Source organism: Chanos chanos, chromosome 2 (genome assembly GCF_902362185.1).
Source record: "Chanos chanos chromosome 2, fChaCha1.1, whole genome shotgun sequence".
Taxonomy (NCBI): Eukaryota; Metazoa; Chordata; class Actinopteri; order Gonorynchiformes; family Chanidae; genus Chanos; species Chanos chanos.
Window position 1 is genome coordinate 24,423,506 of NC_044496.1, and position 19,985 is coordinate 24,443,490.

A 19,985-nucleotide genomic window follows, 5' to 3' on the forward strand; every position below is an offset into this window, starting at 1 on the left:
TAAACAGGTCCTGGAGTCTGGGAATGGTCAACTCTCTACAACAGATTAGATGCAGTTATCTGTCTCTGGCACTTAAGTCTTAGATTCAGAGTAGTATTAAACAAATATTGTATTAGTATGGGCAAGGACTATGACTGTCAATCACGTCCCTAACATTCTCTTTTCAATTCATATTACATTTAGAGAAATTGGCAGACTCCAGACTATTGGAGTAGTGTTCTGTCATAGAACCACATGAAAGAAAAAACAAATCAAAGTGGTACTTGGGAATTGGAGATGGTTTCAAGGTTACCGCCATATTTTTGAAATGCAAAAGAGAATTAATACATCCAACTAAAGTAAACATTTTAATTCAGAGAGGGCGGAAATTCCGTATTCGCCCTTACAAATCAACAAGTAGCCTGGATGTGTCCCTCTTTAATTTGATCAATGTGTATCTGGCTTTGAATGAAGCCAGAATCAATGGTTTATTTAAAGCTTCTCACACTAACCTAGTTTGCAATCACTGGGGAACCATGAGGCTTGGAGTAATTTAATGGACCCTGACTGTTCATAATCATCAATGGCCAATTCAATTACACTGCCTTATGCTGAAAGACACGGTCTGGCTGAATGGCTGGATTTGACAAATGGAAAAGAAGGCAGAGGAAGAGGGGTTGAGTGAATGCAGTCATTTATTGATTCTGTAGCTCTTAGTGACAGCAGCAAAGAAACAGTACTACAGACATACTGAGTCTGTAGTAAAACAAATGTGTTTTGACATAAAGTTATGAATGTCCCACAGGCTTAACTCATCTGTTTTGCTAATGACAACCAGATAATCAAGGTCTGTCATGTGGAAATGTTACATTGCACCTTTAAGACTCGTTTAATCACAATTATACCATATTACATGAGACACAGAAAAACACAGTTGTGCTAGTCATGAAGTCAAGGTACCGCCAATCATAAGATCAGTTACTAAGTCCAATGTGTCATTTCCTTGACATGGATTAGGATTGGGGAATCTCAGAAATGAAGTCTGATCTTCTGTTGGTCAAGGCCTTTGCTTTTGATAATCAAAGCATCCATGGCAGCACAGTTCTCCTCACATCACCGAGTCCTCAGCAGATCAGTTCTTCATCTTCTCTCTTCCTCCTCTCTTTTCTTCTTTTATTTCCTCCTATGACTGACAGCTTAGCTCTTCCAATACACCTTAAAATAATAAATAGAATTTTATTTATAGAAATTATTTTATGTCAAACACATATTACATACCAACCAGCAAGATGCACAGAAAGACTAAAAAAAGACATGAAAAGTGGTTAAAACATTGCACAGGAAGTTCAGTAAGCAACCTGTAAAATCATATGAGAAAGGATGATTTTAGCTGACATTTTTAGATATAAACAAAGACAGTGCATGTTACAATGATTTGTGGAAAATCACTTCATTCTGGACGACATTCAACACCCAACACAACATTAAAAAGAACACAGAAAATCACATGTCAGTTTGACACTCTGCAAATATGAAAAGTAATGCTACATTTCATATTAGCATTTCTACAAATGGGTCCAAAAAGAAGGTCAGGGATTTTGCCAAGATCTGAAACTGTGCTTCAAAGGCCATACAGAACTCTAAAGTAGAAGCCGGCCATGTAAGCACAGCGTGCGTGAAGAGTGAAGATGACAGTGCCTACCTCTTCCTCTTCCTCACCTGTGGTCAGGTTAGAATGTTCTCAGAGAAACCTCATTTCATAACAACGTGCCTGTAGAATCAGTCCACCCAGTGAATCGTGGCTGCCACCTGGACTAACGGGAGAGACAAAGAGTATGCAGTAAGGAGGAAATCAGAGCAAAATTCAAAATGGAGTCTACTGGAGCCTCTAAACAGCATACAAACTTTTGAAGGTCTCTTGAACCAAACAACAGCAGTCAACAGAAGGCCACTCATGTCTGACTTTTAGTCACAACACGTACCACTATCAATTAAGATAGGAATCTGATTCAGTATCAATTGCAGAGCGTAAAACTTAAACGGACCTCCACCCTTCATTCCTGTGGGTGGAACACAGACATACACCATGTACTCTGTAGTGGACTCCCCAGGGTCAGAGCAGGGCACGCTGCATGACCAGGCTGCTCAGTGAGGGGGGGGGCAGGGGAGATCCACATTAATGCTTTATGCACCCTCGTCACCACACCTGTCAACTCACATGACAAGTGGGTAATTAAAGTGCAAGTATTTTAAATACAAAACAAAGACTCTGATCCTATACCCCCCCCCCCCCCACACACACACACACACACACACACAAAGTGAAATCATAACATGCCTGAAGTCTTCATTCTCACCTACTAACCTGAGAGAAATGTGGGCAACCAGTGGCCACTGGGCCCTCCTCACTGAACCTGTCCCTTAAGAACAGGCTTATCCAGTCAGACTTTTTCTAAATCCAAGCAGTCCATTGATGAGACCCGGCCTTTACTGTGGCATACTTTCGCTGTTTTCAGAGCCTGTTGTAGCAGACAGAGTGAGAGGGGTAAAAAAGACAAGTGTTCCATCATTAGAGTGTAGGTACATTACTATGTGTACAGTTCAAACTGCACTAAATAATCTGCTTGGGTTTGTTCTCAAAACATAAAACATAGTTTAATAGAGTATTATTACATATACATTACATATTACATACACCGATATTACATATTAACATACCAGGCAACATCAACAATGACTTTATTAGCTAGATAAAATATGAATCTGAGGAAGTCAGTGATATTGTGAACTACAACTCCTAAATGGCTACTATAGAGCTCAGACTAAATAAAGTTAAGCGGCGGCAGGTTCTCTAAGAGGGAACAGGAGGACTGGGTGGAGCTCAAACTTATTCATGCTCTTCTTTAAACACAGGACATCCTCATTTTGATGTCAGCTTCCTATTGGAAATCACACCGTTGCACACACACAACTCGGCAGCTGGCACGTACACGTCTAGCACTAGAGACGGGTCATCTGCCCAGGTCACCAGAAAAACAAACATTCACTCTGGTCTGGGAGAGAACAAATGCACATACTAAAATATTCCACACTTTTCATTTAAGAATAATGGTCACTTTTTCACCACATAACTCTGGACATCACTTCTATGACTAATTCACTAATATTAAGATTTTCACCATTTCAGTCTAGCATTGGGCTAGGAAGAAACAGTCCTGTGGTCTACTCAGGTGGAGCTGAGTGGAATGTGATCTTAAGTAATGCTGAATCCAGGAATAGTAGTGAGAGAACACAAACTAATTTAGACCTCCAAGCATACCTGTGTGTTGCGTCTTTGTTCAGTCCATTAACTAATTTGTGTCTGTGCCTTTCCCAAAAATTACCCTCTAATTAGACCAATTATTTACTGAAATCCTCCATTAATATTTAGCCAGAAAAGAACAACACAACTATAGGGGCCCATATACTGAATTTTAACAGTCTGATGAACAAGATGAACTGCTCATAAATAGCTGTGACCAATGAAACACAGGTCCGTGAGAAAAATTTGGAGACAACGTGCTGTAGAACAAGAAGAGAACTTTTTTTAAGCTCTAGATATCATATACATAAAATATTTTTAAATAATTTCAAATGACAGCTGATATACTATTATTTGTGACTCAAAGAGTTTTACATTCAATAAAGTACTGTACATGGGATAGAGGCAATTGAATCATACAGACACCACTGCCCTCTCCTGTCAAATGTCTGCTACTACAAATCCCTAAAATTGTAAAAGCATCTGGAATTTAATTTAGACAGCCGTTTAAGACATATATAATACTTTCGTGACAAAGATATCTTCAGTGGCTTAAAAAGTAAAACTAAAATAACTACTGAAATATAATTATTTAAATAACGAAAACATATTCAGTTACTCATAACTGTAAAGCCTTTATTCCTAGGGATTACCAACAAGTGTCTAATTATGGACCGTAACCGTGATGCCATTGGCTAGTTTGACATACCATATTGCTCGGAGATTCTTAACATCTCGCATCACATACCGTTCTCTCTATCTCACTCGTTTACCTTATGTGCCACTGTCTGACTGAATGAGTAACGTTAAACAGAGTACAACATATGACGGCACTTACGCAACCATAACGAAAAACAATTTTCCCAGATTCCAACTCACTGCTCTAATCTAACGCCCAAATCCCATAGGGCCCAACGCTTTTTGTCAAATGTTCCGAAAAGAAAACATTATCCGCTAAAGTAATTAACCTAATAAACGAAGATAACGGACATGCTATCCCTACATTTTCAAAAAAGAAACCTATTTCCCTGGTCATTAGGCCATTTTCTCTCCGCCCTTTAAGATACTATGTACTCTTTATACCCACTGTCTGTCCATCAATCTCGGCAAACTTTCCAGTCTTTTCCCTCGAAGTTCAAGATCATTGTCTACGCGGAGATGGCAAAGACCACAGCACTTCTATTACGCTTTATAGCAGTTTTATAATTTCCATACAAACATTAAACACCGGACAGATATGCATAGAAAGTAAATACAAAGGCCGTTCATGTTGGAAAAGCATAGGGATATGTAAGCTGACTTACCGCCATCTTTGGCTCTTTTCGATGCTACTGTTCTCTTCCTCTGTAGGCTATCTTCATTGGCGAGCTGGCTCCAACAGACGCATACCGCCACCCAACGTAGCATGAGCGATCATTGTAAATATATAGTAAGTTATGTATGTATGTATGTATGTATGTATGTATGTAAATAAATAAATAAATAAATACGATCCTTTTAAACAAATAGGAGAAACAATGTAAATAATGATAATCATAGGAAAAGAAGAAGAAGAAGAAGAAGAAGAAGAGATTGTTAGAGTAGTAATTGTCTATGTATAGGCTACATAAAAGTATATGGGTATAGCGATGTATCTTGCCTTAATTGATTTTACAAAGTGTACTATGTGCTATAAAAGACCTTTTTGGAATAATTACATTCCATCACGCGGTGAATGTTCTATAATTCTGGAACTACCAACATGATGTTTATTATTGAAATTATGTCAAGATAGAAGCGGCAGAAGAGCAACACGAAATGGCAGATATTTATTCTGAGACCGAAGTTTATCACACTTTGGACGTGATTGGAAAAGGCACGTTTGGCAAAGTTTTAAAGTGCTGGAGGGGGAGTGACGGTGAATTGGTAGCGGTAAAAGTTATGAAAAGCGACGCTCATAAAAGTCGAGTGATAAAGAACGAATTGAAACTAATTGGTGCCCTTTCCAAAACAAACTTGGAAAATAGCCATATAGTTCAATTTTACGAAGCTTTCCGAGACCAAAGTCATCATTACTTGGTGTTCGAAATGCTGGAGAAGAATTTGTATCAGTTTCAGAAGGAAAATGGTTACAGGCCTCTGTCAATCCTGAACATCCGAACCATCACCTGTCAGATTTTAAGGGCTTTGGTGAAACTTAAAGAACTGGGCATCATCCACGCGGATCTAAAACCTGAAAACGTCATGATCGTGGACCAGCTTCGCTATCCTTTCCGTATCAAGCTGATCGATTTTGGCTCCGCTAATATTTTCAATGAAGTTCGTTTTGTAAAGGATCCGTACATCCAATCCAGGTTAGTTAGTTAATTAAGTGAGTTAAATTAGTTAATCTGTTAACAGCTCTGACTATGAAAGTGTAATTGATTCAACAAAATCCAACGGAAACCCTTTTATTAACCTACATGTTTGTATGCAGTCACGTCCATGTAATTTGTAGACTTACTGTTTCTCAGCGTGGTATCTGTATGATTATTCAGGAGCAGACAAGTATGTTTTAAGCTTGTAAACACATTTGTACGCAAGACACTTTTTATCCATATGTTTTAACAGGTTCTACAGATCTCCTGAGATAATCCTGGGTCTGCCATTCTGTGAAAAAGTGGACATGTGGTCTCTTGGCTGTGTGATGGCAGAGATGTTCCTTGGTTGGCCTCTTTACCCAGGAGAATCTGAATTTGATCAGATATGCAATATCTGTGAGACCCAAGGGCTCCCTCACCCTCACCTGCTTAACTCAGCCAGCAAGACCAACCTTTACTTTCAGCTTGTGAGAAATAACTGTGGTGGAATCACTTGGCAGCTGAAACCTAAGAGGAATACATGCTCAGGTACAGCCACAAAGCTGACACAAGGTAAAGATGGAACATCAGAGCGGCGTAAATACATCTTCACCTCCCTGGATAATCTATGCAGCATAAATGTCACTGAGCGAGACCCGACATTTCATCCTGAGGACCTGGTAGCAGAGACGGTGGACAAGGAGTTTATGGTGGGGCTCATTAAACGAATGCTGACACTGGATTCACATCAGAGGATCAACCCTAGCTCGGCCCTGCGGCACCACTTTATGACCATGCAGCACCTGTGCATTGACTCAGACTCCCAACACTATTACCAAATGTCCCTGCAAGCCCTTCAAAAAGCCCTGATTCTTGGGAGAGCAGGAAACACTGCCATGACCTGTTATCCAACAACAGAGCAACAGAGCTTGGCACATGGCAAGGAAACTGGTGCACCCTGGGCTGAACAAGTTCACATCCACAAGAGCACAGATACCTACCAAGCCTGTTTAGATGGAGACCACTTCCAGAGAAAAGCTTGTATAGAAGCAAACTACATTCAGGATGCCCATACAGACACCTATCCACCATGCATTGAAGGATACCATGCCAACAACCACAGTGAGACTTGCACAATTGAGAAACCAGCAGAAAGGACCCTGCAGCACAATCCATCCGCAGGCCTAGTCCAGAGCACAACTGAACAGTTGGAGAATCTCTGTCTGAAGGCAGGGGCCAACCAGGAGCCCAGTGCTGTGGTCTGGCCAGAGACAAAAATGACTGACTTACATGTGCCAGCTGAGGTAGTTCCTAAAATCAAAGCTTGTCAGCCATTCTGTGACAGCAACCTGCCAGACAGTGTGGAGGGTTTGCATATGCCCTGGTCTTGTGATGGAGATGACTCTTTGACCAGCTCTATGCTGGCATACATTAACAGCCTAGAGGGTGGCCAGCATGGTCCAAGGCTTAAGGCTGCACATCGTTCTTGCTCTGGCCCCACCAGTGGTCCACAAAATGAGTCTTTTTTCCAAGAGAACTCTGGAAACCCACAAGGAATCAAACAGGCCCAGCTAGCTCCTCACACACTACTTAACTCAGACCTGTGCCCTGCTGGGGATCTCTTTAATTCTTCAGACATTCTTACTGCTGATGGACTGCTAAGCCCTCAAGACTTAACAGACCAGATAGAGCAAGCTGGCCAGGCTCTTTGCAACTATGCAGAAACAGAGGTTGATTTCACATGGACATTTTAATAAAACTTTATCAGCAGACTATTGAGTAAGCACATTTATCTTTAGGAGAGAAGTGCTATATCATGTAAAAGCAAAACTAAGCCCTTTTCACAGACCTAAGCATTTCTCAGACATATTGATGTAGATGAAATCAGAAGTAAAATGAACACTTTTAAACTCTAGTTAACCTTAAATTCTTACAACTAACTTCACTTTTGTGTGCTCTGTGTCCAACAGGGTGTCCACTTTGTTCCATATGAGCAAGAAGTCTGCCCGTGCCCTCATACCCAATGGCCCAGAGTCATTAACTGGACCTCAGACCCAGAGGTGGTGCCATTGCTGCACTATGGGCCTTCTGATTGTTCTAGCACCAGCCAGGAGAACTTCCTCCAGTACTGACTTCTAGAGACATTGTAAACATACAAAATAATGGAACTGTCAAGGAGCTTTTGGGTCTGCTTAATGTGATTTGATCCATATTCAGGAGTCCTGAGATATGAGGACCTGAGCACATCTGATCTGTAGTTGGTTATGGAAAAACTGCTAGATGAAACATGTTGTGGGTTAGTACCTATGTATTAATCATTTTATTTTCATTCAATTCAGTTTTAACACAGAGCATATTCACATGTTTAACAGGAGAAAAGTATCAATAAAGTCACATGAGTGAAACTTCTAGGAGGAAAACTGCATATAAACATAATTTATTAAAACATACCTAAAGGTTTTGGCTGACATTTAAAACTTTTTTGAGGGCCAGCAAGTTTACTGTCTAAAAAGTAGAATGCTTGTTACAAGTTGAGCCTCTATAGTTACCATGGTAACAGTCTTTGTGTAATTGACAGACCCTGTGGTGCAAAATACAACAAGCCACAATCTAGAAAAATAAGATTTCACATCTTAAAATTATACAAAGTATGATTTTGATCAGCACAAAAAATAAAGGCAAGTGAAAAATCAGTCCATTTAAAACTCATGCCCTTTGAATTTTGGCACATGTGGCACTCATAGCAAATGCTGAAAAAGAGAGATGAACTGGCATTAAAGGATATTCTCCATATTTACAGCACAATACCTAAAGCCTCTCCCTGAGATTAGAATTATAACACAAATGTAAACAATTTACTGTATGTGCAAAAATATACAGGAGAGGAGTCATACTTTAGAGATATTGCCCATTTGGTAACTTAACTGACTACATATATTTGTGCTTCCGCTGACCACAGACCTGCAAATGAATTAATCTGAAGAACAGTGGACATTATTGCTGATTATACAAAGTGAGAATACTTTCCATTTTTTAGCATATGCAAAGAATACATCTGCATAATTTTAAGGAAAGATTCACTGATTTTTAAACTGACAGATGGAGGTTCTAAGATGCTAACACTGAGCATCTTGAAGGATGGAAACAGTGTAAGTGCAAAAGGCCAAGAATTAAGACTGATTTCAGCCTCTTACACTGCTGTTACTATCAGATGTTAATATTATCGTTGTAAAACTAAAATATCTCAACCAGTGCAATGCATCATAACCTCAATTAAAGCAGTGGTGTCAAAATCCAGTCCTGGGGAGCCACAATCCTGCTGCCTTATAATAAACATATCATATGCTGATTCTTACATGGAATACATGTGTGTGCTTTCTCCAGCCAATCGGAGACCACATGTAGTTGGTTGACGAGAAAAGCAGCAGGACAGTGGCTGTCCAGGGCTGGATTTTGACAGCCCTGATCTAGAGGGTTGTTTAGAGATAAGATTGAGAGGGTTATTAACTGGTGAAGCTTTCTGTAAAGCTTCTGATTAGCTACCTGCTATTTCAGAGGTGCATTACTCCAATGACATTATACCTTAGACCTCAGTGTTGACTGCACTTGCTGAAAACAAGAAAATACTGTATAGAAATGTAACATACCTAAGGACTAACTGCTTGGCTAATGTAAAGTTGTATGATTTAATCATGAATTACCAAATTAATAACTGATTTCAATCTAATTATGTGAAGGAACTGAGACAATAGTTTGTAGCTCTTCCTGCTGGCTTGGAGTCCACATGGCCGAATACAAGTGGGTTTCAGCACATATCCATGTGGTTGGTGTTGTGGTTGAGCTGTGTGCTGTAAGGGGAATCCCAGTCTCTCTCAAACACAGCCTGCAGCTGTTTCTGGACTATTGGTGCAGAGGAGTCAGCTGATGTCTGGTTCACTACCAATGCCGATCCAGCCGTGTTCACGAAGTAGTCTCCAGACCAATTAGAGGTGCCTGGAGAGAGGATTCAGTTACGTTTCTGATAAGCTAAGTCTCTCAAAGTAAGTAAAAGCTTCATTGTATTGCAGTAGCATACGTACCTATGTAAGCTACCTTGTCTGTCACCATATACTTATTGTGGTTCACTCTAGCATATGGAATTTCTTTCTGATGGGGAGTGGCAGGCACAGTAAAGATTTTCTGTTGAAAAGAAGAACATATACAGTTTAAGTTTATAAACAAGTGTTAATAGAGCATAAACAAAGATAGTGAAATGGATTTAAAAGGATCAGATACTATTAGACAGACACAGATCCAAAATTTTTAACGCAGACACTTACAACTTGAACGTCCAGTTTGGCCTTGGAATCCTGCAAAGCAGCCAGAGACTTCAGGAAGGGGAACATGGTGGGTGATGTGGCGCTCCAGCAGCTGATGAGCAGTCGCACATGTACACGCTGCTCGTACGCCACACGGCGCAGCTCACTGTCAATTTCTGCCCAGTACCTGCACAACACCACAGAGGTCCCACATCAGAATGCTGAGATACAGGGAAAGCTATTATACATCTATGCCAGACTCAGCTCTGATAACTCTGATAATAAGCTCATAGTTGAGGACAGCTGGAGTGAAACATACCTCTTGGGATAGGAGAACTCCATGGTGGGTAGGTAGTTCATCACAGCGATATAGACAAATTTATGAGCATCACGAATTACACTCAGGATGGACTGCAGGTCAGATGTTCTGCCTTCTGCACAAAAAGACGGTGGAGAGCTCTGGGGACCAAGGAAAGAGAGAGAGAGAATGTCCATACAAACCAGGCTGAAAAGAAAATGTACTATTCAGTCTGAATCCCACTGTGCTGTATTCTCAGATATACTTGAGTTGGCTGAGGGAAATCCAATCATACTGCACTTTCCGTTGACCATTCTTTACTTCGTTGCATATTGAACACATACTCTCTCACAGTGTGAGAGCCCTTACCGATAAGTAGACTCTAGAGTCAGTTCCATTGAGAGCCAGCTCCATGGGTGTGTCCTTGTTATAGACAGTGGAGAATTCACTGGGCCAAGGGGAAGGGATTTCCTGACCACTCTGTCCCAGGTACCAATAAGTCTCAAAGATCTTCCCAAGGTCAGTGGCCAAACAGCTACAGTCATAGACAACTGCTCCCAGCTCCTTCACCTGAACACACACATACACACACACACCAAATCCAAAACTCTCTACATTAACCTCAGCCACTTAGTTAGTTCTGACTTAATTCTGAACCACTGATCTAACGGTCACTTCTGAGCCATCCAACAGACAAGCGGTGCTGGACAGAGGCTTCATTAATGAGTACCTGAGTTTGAGGGAAGCAGAGATAAAGTACTGCATTTACCTGAGTCAGAGATCTCCAGTCCATGTTAGCACTCCCTATGTAAATGTGTTTCTTATCCACCACCCAGAATTTAGTGTGCAGCACACCAGAAGTCAGCTCTCGCATGTTCACTGTGCGCACATCAGCACCTAGGAAATGGTATGAAAGCTCTACTGAATCACACAATAAGTGAAAACTGTACAGATTACTATGGCCCTTCAGTCCTAACCTCAGATCTGCCACACATTCATTCAACAGTTTTAAATTCAAAAGAGCTTTAAATTAATAACCAGTTTAAAACCTTCAAAACATAATAGTTTTAAATTCATAACAGTTTGTAATGCTTCACTTGAAACAATTCATAAGTCACATTGTTTTTTCTCTGAAAGGTGTCTTTCGAAATGTCTTTCTCTGTTCTCCCGCTGTTGGTAATTATTTGAATTTGGAAAGTTAAAAGAGTATAAATACATTTTTGGTCAACTAGCCTTTTTTGTTGTGCAACCCAATGTCACTTTGACTGAAATTTTGATGAATTCACTGCTTTCTATGATCTAGTCAAAAATTCATTACTTTACCGAGAAATCGGGTGTTAAAAACAGTGCTGTTTGCTCAGGATTGTATTTGTCATTAAATTGGAAAAATACTGAATTGATAAAGGCTGTTATTTTTTTTACCAGCATTTTTTAAGATTTCAATGTTGTCCTGAGGCTTAGTCTCCTTAGGGGTGTTGACAGCGATGCGGACAGACACTTTCCCTGACAGCTGCGTCAGTTCCTTCAGAATTCTCTCACCCTGCAGCAAAATACCACAATGTACCAAGATGAGCAATATGAGGAAAAGAAAAGAAAAAGTTCACATTTAACAAGCGTCCACCGACTGGCACTCCCTGTAATTCCTCACCTGGTCGGCTGTCGGCTCATGTGTCTGTGTGTCCTTATTTGTGAGAGTCCAGTAAAAGGAGGCAATGTCCAGGCTGCTACGCGTCTCTGAGATCAGGTTAAGCCAGGTCTGGTAAATGGATGGATGAACAGCGGAGGAGTTGAACTCCAGACCCTCAGGGATACTTTCCACTAAAACGATTCTGTAAAATGTGCTGTAGTGAATTACGGAACCACAGAAGCAGAAGTAAGAGTCCAAAAGAGGGGCAGTCACAACCAGTGTGGAGTAGCACCTGCACTGTGGTTAACCACATTTACCAGGAGACCAGAAAGCCAGTCAACCACATCAGACCATAGTTAATGAGGCCTGAGACACAAAGATGAGCAATATCTGTAATAAGGAGGTAAACGTCTATTGGTCCTCACCTACAGGGGTCAGTGCAGGTCTCTCTGACTGGCATGTGCTGAGGTTTGTCAGGTGAAGAGGTTACCATGGGAACCAGGAGTGTTTGGAAGAAAAGGAGTGTCAGCAGCAGCGTGGCGAGAGAGATGATGAAGAGGAGACATCTGTAAAACTGAGCACAGAGACAACATTTCACATTGGCTTAGTTAACAACATCATCAGTAAATCAACTACTCGTGAAAGCTTTGTAAAACAAACTCTTGACCTCAGGCCATGTGGACTAAAAGCAGCAACTGAGAAGCATATGTTTTGTGTGAATGGGTTCATCAAAGAGAATGTATATATGTATGTGTGCGTGCGTGTGTGCAAGTATATATATATATATATATATATATATATATATATATATTAGGAGTGTTGAATATTTCTGGTTTATTCTGACAGCGTGTGACATATTCTGATCACAAAACTCAAACATTGGGATAGCATTAAGAGAATAATACATACCCTCTGTGATTTGTGATACTCTCCTTTAACTGACTCTACATCTCCCACCTTCACACAGAGCAGAAATTAAAGTTAGAAAAGTATATTAGGACCCACACTGTCTGACTCCACAAATACAGACTTAAAGGAAAGCTTCAAAGTTTCCAATGTGTGAGGGCACAGAGACTGAAATGTGGCCATAGTAGTCATTAAGTCTTTAAGAAGGTTAGCTTTACTCTAGGATTAACAAGTACAAAAGGGATGAAGCAAAAACTCATAGTTTAACTCATTTTAACTCATTTAAGGTATGGATTTAATTTGATGTGCCTTTGCTCCTCTTCATTGCTGAGCTCTGCACAACTGGCTTCATAATGGTTTACTAAAAAATTATTTTTTTCCTGAAGTGTGCCTTGCATTTCTCAATATCTTGAATAATATTTACAAATTTACTGGTAAAGCTACATCTTCTTTGTGGGTTCAGCTTGTTTTGTTTGTTCATTTGCTTTCTGCATTTCTTTCATTTCTTCATTTTGGATTTTTAAAACACAGCAGAGAGTTGTGACTTTTCCTCTTTTTTCTATTAGCTGAGTTGGCATTGACGTGGATTTACTGTGAACAAAAACAAAAATGTACTTTACTTAGTTCTGCCATTCCTCATCACTGATACAGTTGACTAAGACTGTTGTTACACCATGTATGGCTTTTGATCAGTACTAAGATACAGGGGCAGTTCATAGATGCTGGCATAAGTTCCATTTTCATAATGATCTTCCTTTGATTAATCTGTCCACACAACTGTTCACAGTGTGTGTGTAATCTCAGTAACTTAACTAGGGCAGTCATGGTCTAAAGGTTAGAGAACCGGGCTTGTGACCGGAGGGTTGCCGGTTCGATTCCCAGGCCCAACATCCATGGCTGTGTGCCCTTGTGTGCCCTAATGCTCCCCGCGCGCAGAGGTCTGTTGTGTGTTCACTACTGGTGTGTTAGATGGGTTAAATGCAGAGACAAATTCACTGTGTGTGTGTAATCATGAAGACTTTACTTTGTTATTTTAGGAGACATATACTTATTTTAAGTTTTTTGTTGCTTACATTTTGAAATACAGTGACTACAGCATTGTGAAACTTAGGGAAGAGGAAAATCCAACAAACTACAAACTAAGCATGCAAATGTTTGACTGAAAAATGGTCTGATGGCCTAACAAACACTGATGCAAATGTTAAAATGAAACCCACAAGTTAAAAAAAAAAAAAAAAAAAGTTCTCCTTTTTGTGTAAATGAAGTGCAATGACCATGGTCATATACAAGATTCAGCTTGTCATTCTGGAGATTTAGTCCCAACCCTCAGGGAGTCCTTTGTGCCATTAAATTATTCAATACGAGGTAATTCAAATCAGTTCTTTAATGATAAACCTCACATACCTTTTCGTATGGAATTTCAGACATCATCCTCGACGACTTAGTCACACTACGTGTTCCTTAAACCAAAAAGCAGGAGACTCGTGTCAAATCATAGAGATAGGTTGGTAGATGAGCAATAGCTAGAGAAGTACATAATACCATATCATGTCTGTACCATGCCACAGGTGCATGTTTAGGCACAGATCCACGTTGTGTGTGTGTGTGTGCTCTACAGGCTATTGTCCTGCCTAAATGCTATTCTATAGGCACAAGCCCTCAGCTGTGGAAATAATGTGGAACATACTGGGCGTCAGCATTAGCACAACCACAGTCAGGTCTGTGAAGTTTGCCTGTCTTGATGACAGGGCATATCTCTCAATTGCCGACTAGACATGTGCCATGACATGACTTGAAAGAGGAAGTCCACTATTCACATGACTAAAAAAAAAAAAAAAGACTAATACATGAGTAGGGAGTCTTGTTTATGAGATTCCCTCTTGTAACGTGACTCCAATTTTCCTCATTCTCATTAACTGACAAAAATGTAAAACTACAAACCACCACTACAAACATTTTACATATGAGGGAATTTATTTTGCCAAGCAGCCTTTTGGTGAAGATAAATTCAATTGTGAACAGGTCTTAGTGTGTCTGACCTCAGTAGAATAACCTTATTGAGAGAGCAAGAGAGAGGGGAGATTGTATGTCTGAAATGGAATTAGTGTAGGATTGGTTTTGAATTTGTAAAGCTATCTAAGTGTATGTGAAAGTGTATGTTCACAACTGGAAGGAGTCTGTCTCTATCTTCTGCCACTGACCGAGAACCAGCTCAAACCGGCATGTGCACATCTAATCTATGAAAAAGAACAAAGCTGTAACGTAGCACAATGTTCTCAAACTATCAGAAACCTTTATGAGCAACCTCTTTTCAGATTTCAACAAGTGGAGAATCTATCTCAGCTCAGTTCATTTACAAACGTTGCTCATTATTAGTGTCGAGTGTTTTTATATGATCCACATCAAATAACCGCAAGCAGATTAGTAAAATGTGCTGCAAATGGATGACAAGATTTAGTAAGTGATGGCAATTCGCGATCACTATGTTCTTTGTGTGATTCCACATGTACTCAGATCTCTTTTATCAGAAACGACAGTGCAACACATATGGGGTCCGTCACGTGAAACAGTATAATATAACCCACAAAAGAGGTACGGAGAGCCCCTCACCGAATAACTTATGTGAAGGCGATTACAATCCACATACGGAACAGGGAAAAATGGTTTTTGCTTCCCAAGCTACCTGTCTACATGTTTTGTGTTTAAAAGTAAAAGTGCTACTTTGTAACTTGGTCGAATTCATGTTACCCAGATTCGGAATCGCAAATGGGAATGGCCAAAACACAGATCAAGAAATACTTGTGAGAAAACATACCTGTTTTGGAGAGTTATATCTTGGAAATTCCAACGAATACTCCTCAAAAAATGCACTTGTCTCGATTCAAGGACTTTCAGGTAGCAATATCGAGTTCAGTCTACATGCAAAAAAAGACAGGAATCCAGCATGAAAATTAACAAGTGTAACGCTTTTCCCACATAGCCTCTGCTGTTTTGAGGTTACGGAGGTTTTCTCCTTTAGTTCCTTGTATGGTTTGCGATACAAGCTTGGTCATGTGACCAAACTTAAAAGGACAACCTATAGGAATGGAGCTTGCTCTGTGACGTTGATAATCCTGAGAATCACCCAATGCATATAGCCTCAATACACTCGTCATCAAATGCGTGATTTTTGCCGTGACTATGTAAAATTGTTTTGATCGTAAGCAGCATGATTGGTTTTAGATTAGTTCTAATTATTTTGGCGTGCTTACGCGATATAACGAATGAAACTTTTTAATTGACTTCATTTTATTATTTTTTTTAACACGACTTTTGTCTCGATTGACCCTGGCTGGTCATTCGCATGTCTTGTAGGACATACTAGGTGTCCACATTTATGTCCAGAATGATTAGACTCTGGGAGCATTTTGTTCCCGCTACACCGTGACGCATCTTAATCCAATATACAGAGACTTCCAATGATACTGATCAACTCACTCAGTTCTATTTGTGAGGACTGTAACACTGAATGATAATCTAATAAAACTTGATGTGCAAAACTGATTGTGCCCAGCTGGAATCAGTTCGGGTACAATGCAACGAAAGCGAGACACTCCTACATTTTCCACTGATTCTTTTCACATCAGATGATCACACAACACACGGCACTTTAGACAAATTCACGTGAGGCTCCAGCAAACATAAATGTAAAGAGACCACATGACAGTTGATCAGATAGGAGAATTATAATAAAAATGGAAAGGGCAAAATCTCTACCACTTACCTGAGGGTTAAAAATCCTGAAAAGTTAGCAAGACAGCGCAGAGAACCTCTCATCTAAGCTACTTGAAATGACACTAATCATTTCAATCAATATGCAGTACATATACATTCACATCAGTCACAGGTCAACAAAATACAGAACTTCTATATCGATACTGTCACACACACACACACATGCTGATATTACATTATATACTGAAACAATAAACATTTACAGTCTGTGCACACTTATTATAGTGTATATTAACAGTCCAGTACATTAGTTCAGTAGTAGCCACAGATACTGGGAAACAAACCAAAAGCTGAATGGAAAAAAGGCAACTGAATTCAACTAAAAGTCTTTCTCAGTTATAGCCCCTGTCCCTTCCATGATCCACAGTGGAAGTTCACTGTCCACTGAACTTGTCAGGGTCTTGATGGTATCTTTGTTGACAGTGCATGTGCATTCCTTCATGGCTTCCCAAAGGGCAGCTTGGGAAGTATATTGCTTCCCATTGACATAAAGTGCCTGCTTCATGCCGCACCATAAATTCTGTTGGATTTTAAACTGGTGAATTTGGTGGCCACTGGATGAGCTGATCATCTTCTGTACTGTGCTATGTCAACCACTCTTGTGTGTTGCGGGACGAGTGGAGAGGAGCGTTTTCATTCATAAACACAACGCTCTTGTGTCTTTGGTCCACGTCTCTTCCAGCATGAAATGAAGTATTCTTATAAGAATCTGGAAATTCCTTCAAATTTTATTTCTACAAGTTAGCTGTCAACAACAGCAGCCCAGAAGATAACACCTCCCCCACACTGTTAATGGCGAGACCTCATGGGCCCGGATTGGCCACTGAGCAGCCAACCTCAGACTCATCCATCTGGCCTACTCTAAAGTTCTCTACATTCATCTGTTAAAATAGCTTTTCACAAGCCATTCTTCATATACTTTTCTGTTAATTTCACATATTCCACATATTCTCGTTGCTGCCATTCACTCATTATTGGTGTATTCTTTGCTTTTTATGTTATACCAATGTTCCTTACACTTGGTCGAGTGAAGGGGTTCTTTGCATAACAATGGCTTCAAAAGTCTTGTTGGCTAATGGATCCCTAACTACCTCTCCCTTGATTGTGGAAAGCTCCCTAATGGAACTATTCCTAATTTTGGCTTGTTTGCATTTCTTCCTGGCCCTCTGACTGTCAACTGCAATTTCTTAATTGTTTGGTGATCCAGTTGAAGTAGCTTTGGAGTGTCATGGTTAGCTTGCCTTGCGATAGGTAATACACAATTTACCCAAAAAAGGTTACTTTTTCCTCCCATGTTGTGATTAAAGACAGCTTGCATAATAATTTCACACCAGTTCTGATCTGTTTATACTGATGGTTCACACCTGATACCAATTTAGAAGTTAATAGGATTACATTTTCTATTTATCAGTGAAGGTTTATGTATACAGACATTTTACAAAAATAAATTCAATTCTCTAAACATTAATCAGTAACTTCACTTTTGCATAATAGCTGTGGGTATCGTGTAGTTCCCAAGAATTACGTTTACATTTATTCAATCTGCAGATGCTTTTATGCAAAGCAACTTGCAAGTGAGGCAGAATACAGTTCAAGCACAGAGCTGTGTAAGGAGCCATGGCTGATACATGTGCCACAGGGCTAAGTTTACAATGACTTACCAGATACAAGTGCAAGACAGTAAGAAGGAAAAAGAGGTAGCCAAAAGTGAGGATTGAGTAGTGCTAATAATAGGAATGCTACAGACAACAATCATGAAGCAGTCGATCTAAGATGAGGCTTACAATTTCAGGAAGAGTTCTTGCACAAGTGCCAAGAAATACATGTCACACAGTGGAACACAGATCAACACTGAAAAATAAGTCAGCAGAGAAGGAATCAAAGGGTAGGGAAGTGAGGTTAATCTATGGATCAGATGTTATGGTGTTTGTGGAGGAGCTGAGTCCTGCGGTGTTTCTTGAAGGTTGTGAAGAACTCTGTGGATCAAACAGAGCTAAGCAACTAGTATAAGCCTCCCTGCAACACAGTAGTGACATCACCAGACACTGCTCAGTTGGAGACGACTGGAACGACTTGAACTTGATGCAGACAGCTACAGAGAGCCATTGGGGGAGATAAAGAGAGGTGTAATGTGTGTATACTTCGATTAACTGAACACCAGACATACCACTGCATTTGGATCATCTGAAGTGGTTTAATAGCACATGCCAGTAGGCCTGCCAGTACAGAGTTGCAGTTGTGAGATGCTGAGAACCAGGATGAAGAGTTGAGCTGCATACTCTGACAGGTAGGGTGACATGTATTTTATACCTCTGACAGGTATTTTCCTGAAGTAATACAGAGGAAATCTTACCTGATGTGACCTGGGCATCAGATTCCTTCATGGTACCCTTTAGAACCTTCCTGAGAGGACTCAACCCATTTGGGTGCAGTCATTGTGAGGCCGATGTCAGATAGAGTGGACAGGATGAGCTGATGGTTCACTGTGTCAAAAGTCGCGGACGTGTCCAGCGAGAATGGAGATTGGATGACTTCGTGGTAACTCTTACTGACTGCCGGGTTTCCACAACATCATTTGCTTCCAGTATTAGTTTCTACGTCAGTCCTGTGGGTTCACTTGATATTACACGTGTTCTTCAGCACTAATGTACTTCATTAATGGAGCAAAAGGTTTTGGTGGTAAACTGGAACGTTAACCATTGCGAAGTAACAACAATGAAGAGACTCCAGCCGCTCAAAACAATTGAGTCTGAGAATCAGGCAGTCACAGTTTGTAGAATTAGAGGCTAAGGTCCTTGTTCGCCGGCAGAGGTCGCAATAGGCTTGTACTTCTTTCACTGACTCATTACTAATACATATTCTACACACTCGATCGTTGTAAGAGACAGGAAGGCTTTTCCGACATTCATATTCGCCGTTAGTCTTTGAGGTTCTGTTCATGTGCGACCTCTCTGTCTACAGACTAAAGATGAAAAGACATGGTACGAAACAGTATAGAGTTGTTTCCCTAAACTGAACCTCACTGCAACTTGTAAAAGTTGCTTGTAACTTGTCCAAATAAAATTTAAAAAGTCGCGTCTCCTATGCACGCCCCCCCCCCCCCCCCACCACCTTTTTTTGCATCGCCTTAACTACGGTTCATGCACTTAATGGGAACTTAATGGGAAACTTAAATAATTATCTAGAACAGCTACTTAACCAAGTTCCTGAAAGAAAGAAGAAACTACTACAGCGCTTATACACAATTTTGTAATTAATTAGGCAACTACATCCAGCACAAAAATCCACACTGGGCGAATTTTTTTGCGGAAAAAACTTTGGTCTTTAATATACTGTTTAATGTCATGTGTCGTACATAAATGATGTATGTGACAGCAACAAATATGTATCTGAAGTCGTTTAGTGCCGCAGGATGACACTGCAGACCGGTACGAATGGCCTCAGGGTAGGTAGAGAACGCGACAGTTAAGGGCGAGCCAGGAAC

General features: G+C 40.3%; 2 protein-coding genes and 1 long non-coding RNA gene across 3 annotated transcripts; 1 reads left to right on the forward strand and 2 right to left on the reverse strand.

Annotated features, from left to right (window-relative positions):
• Positions 1 to 724: 724 nt before the first annotated feature.
• LOC115806045 (uncharacterized) lies at positions 725 to 2,469 on the reverse strand. The gene is made up of 3 exons (XR_004025109.1): positions 2,345 to 2,469; positions 1,699 to 1,793; positions 725 to 1,194 (listed from the first exon to the last, which is right to left on the reverse strand). It is a non-coding gene; the product is annotated as an uncharacterized LOC115806045 (long non-coding RNA).
• Positions 2,470 to 5,077: 2,608 nt separating this feature from the next.
• On the forward strand, positions 5,078 to 7,730 carry LOC115804673 (homeodomain-interacting protein kinase 4-like). The gene is made up of 3 exons (XM_030765180.1): positions 5,078 to 5,613; positions 5,870 to 7,328; positions 7,569 to 7,730. Exons 1-3 carry the CDS (start codon positions 5,078 to 5,080, stop codon positions 7,728 to 7,730), a joined length of 2,157 nt encoding a protein of 718 aa, XP_030621040.1.
• A 228-nt stretch (positions 7,731 to 7,958) lies between these two features.
• On the reverse strand, positions 7,959 to 15,709 carry pld3 (phospholipase D family member 3). The gene is made up of 12 exons (XM_030764860.1): positions 15,543 to 15,709; positions 14,132 to 14,187; positions 12,731 to 12,778; positions 12,247 to 12,395; positions 11,843 to 12,023; positions 11,617 to 11,734; positions 10,964 to 11,091; positions 10,564 to 10,764; positions 10,216 to 10,355; positions 9,918 to 10,083; positions 9,678 to 9,777; positions 7,959 to 9,591 (listed from the first exon to the last, which is right to left on the reverse strand). The coding sequence occupies exons 2-12, from the start codon at positions 14,156 to 14,158 to the stop codon at positions 9,404 to 9,406; spliced, it is 1,446 nt and encodes a 481-aa protein (XP_030620720.1). The 5' UTR covers positions 14,159 to 14,187; positions 15,543 to 15,709; the 3' UTR covers positions 7,959 to 9,403.
• Positions 15,710 to 19,985: the final 4,276 nt, after the last annotated feature.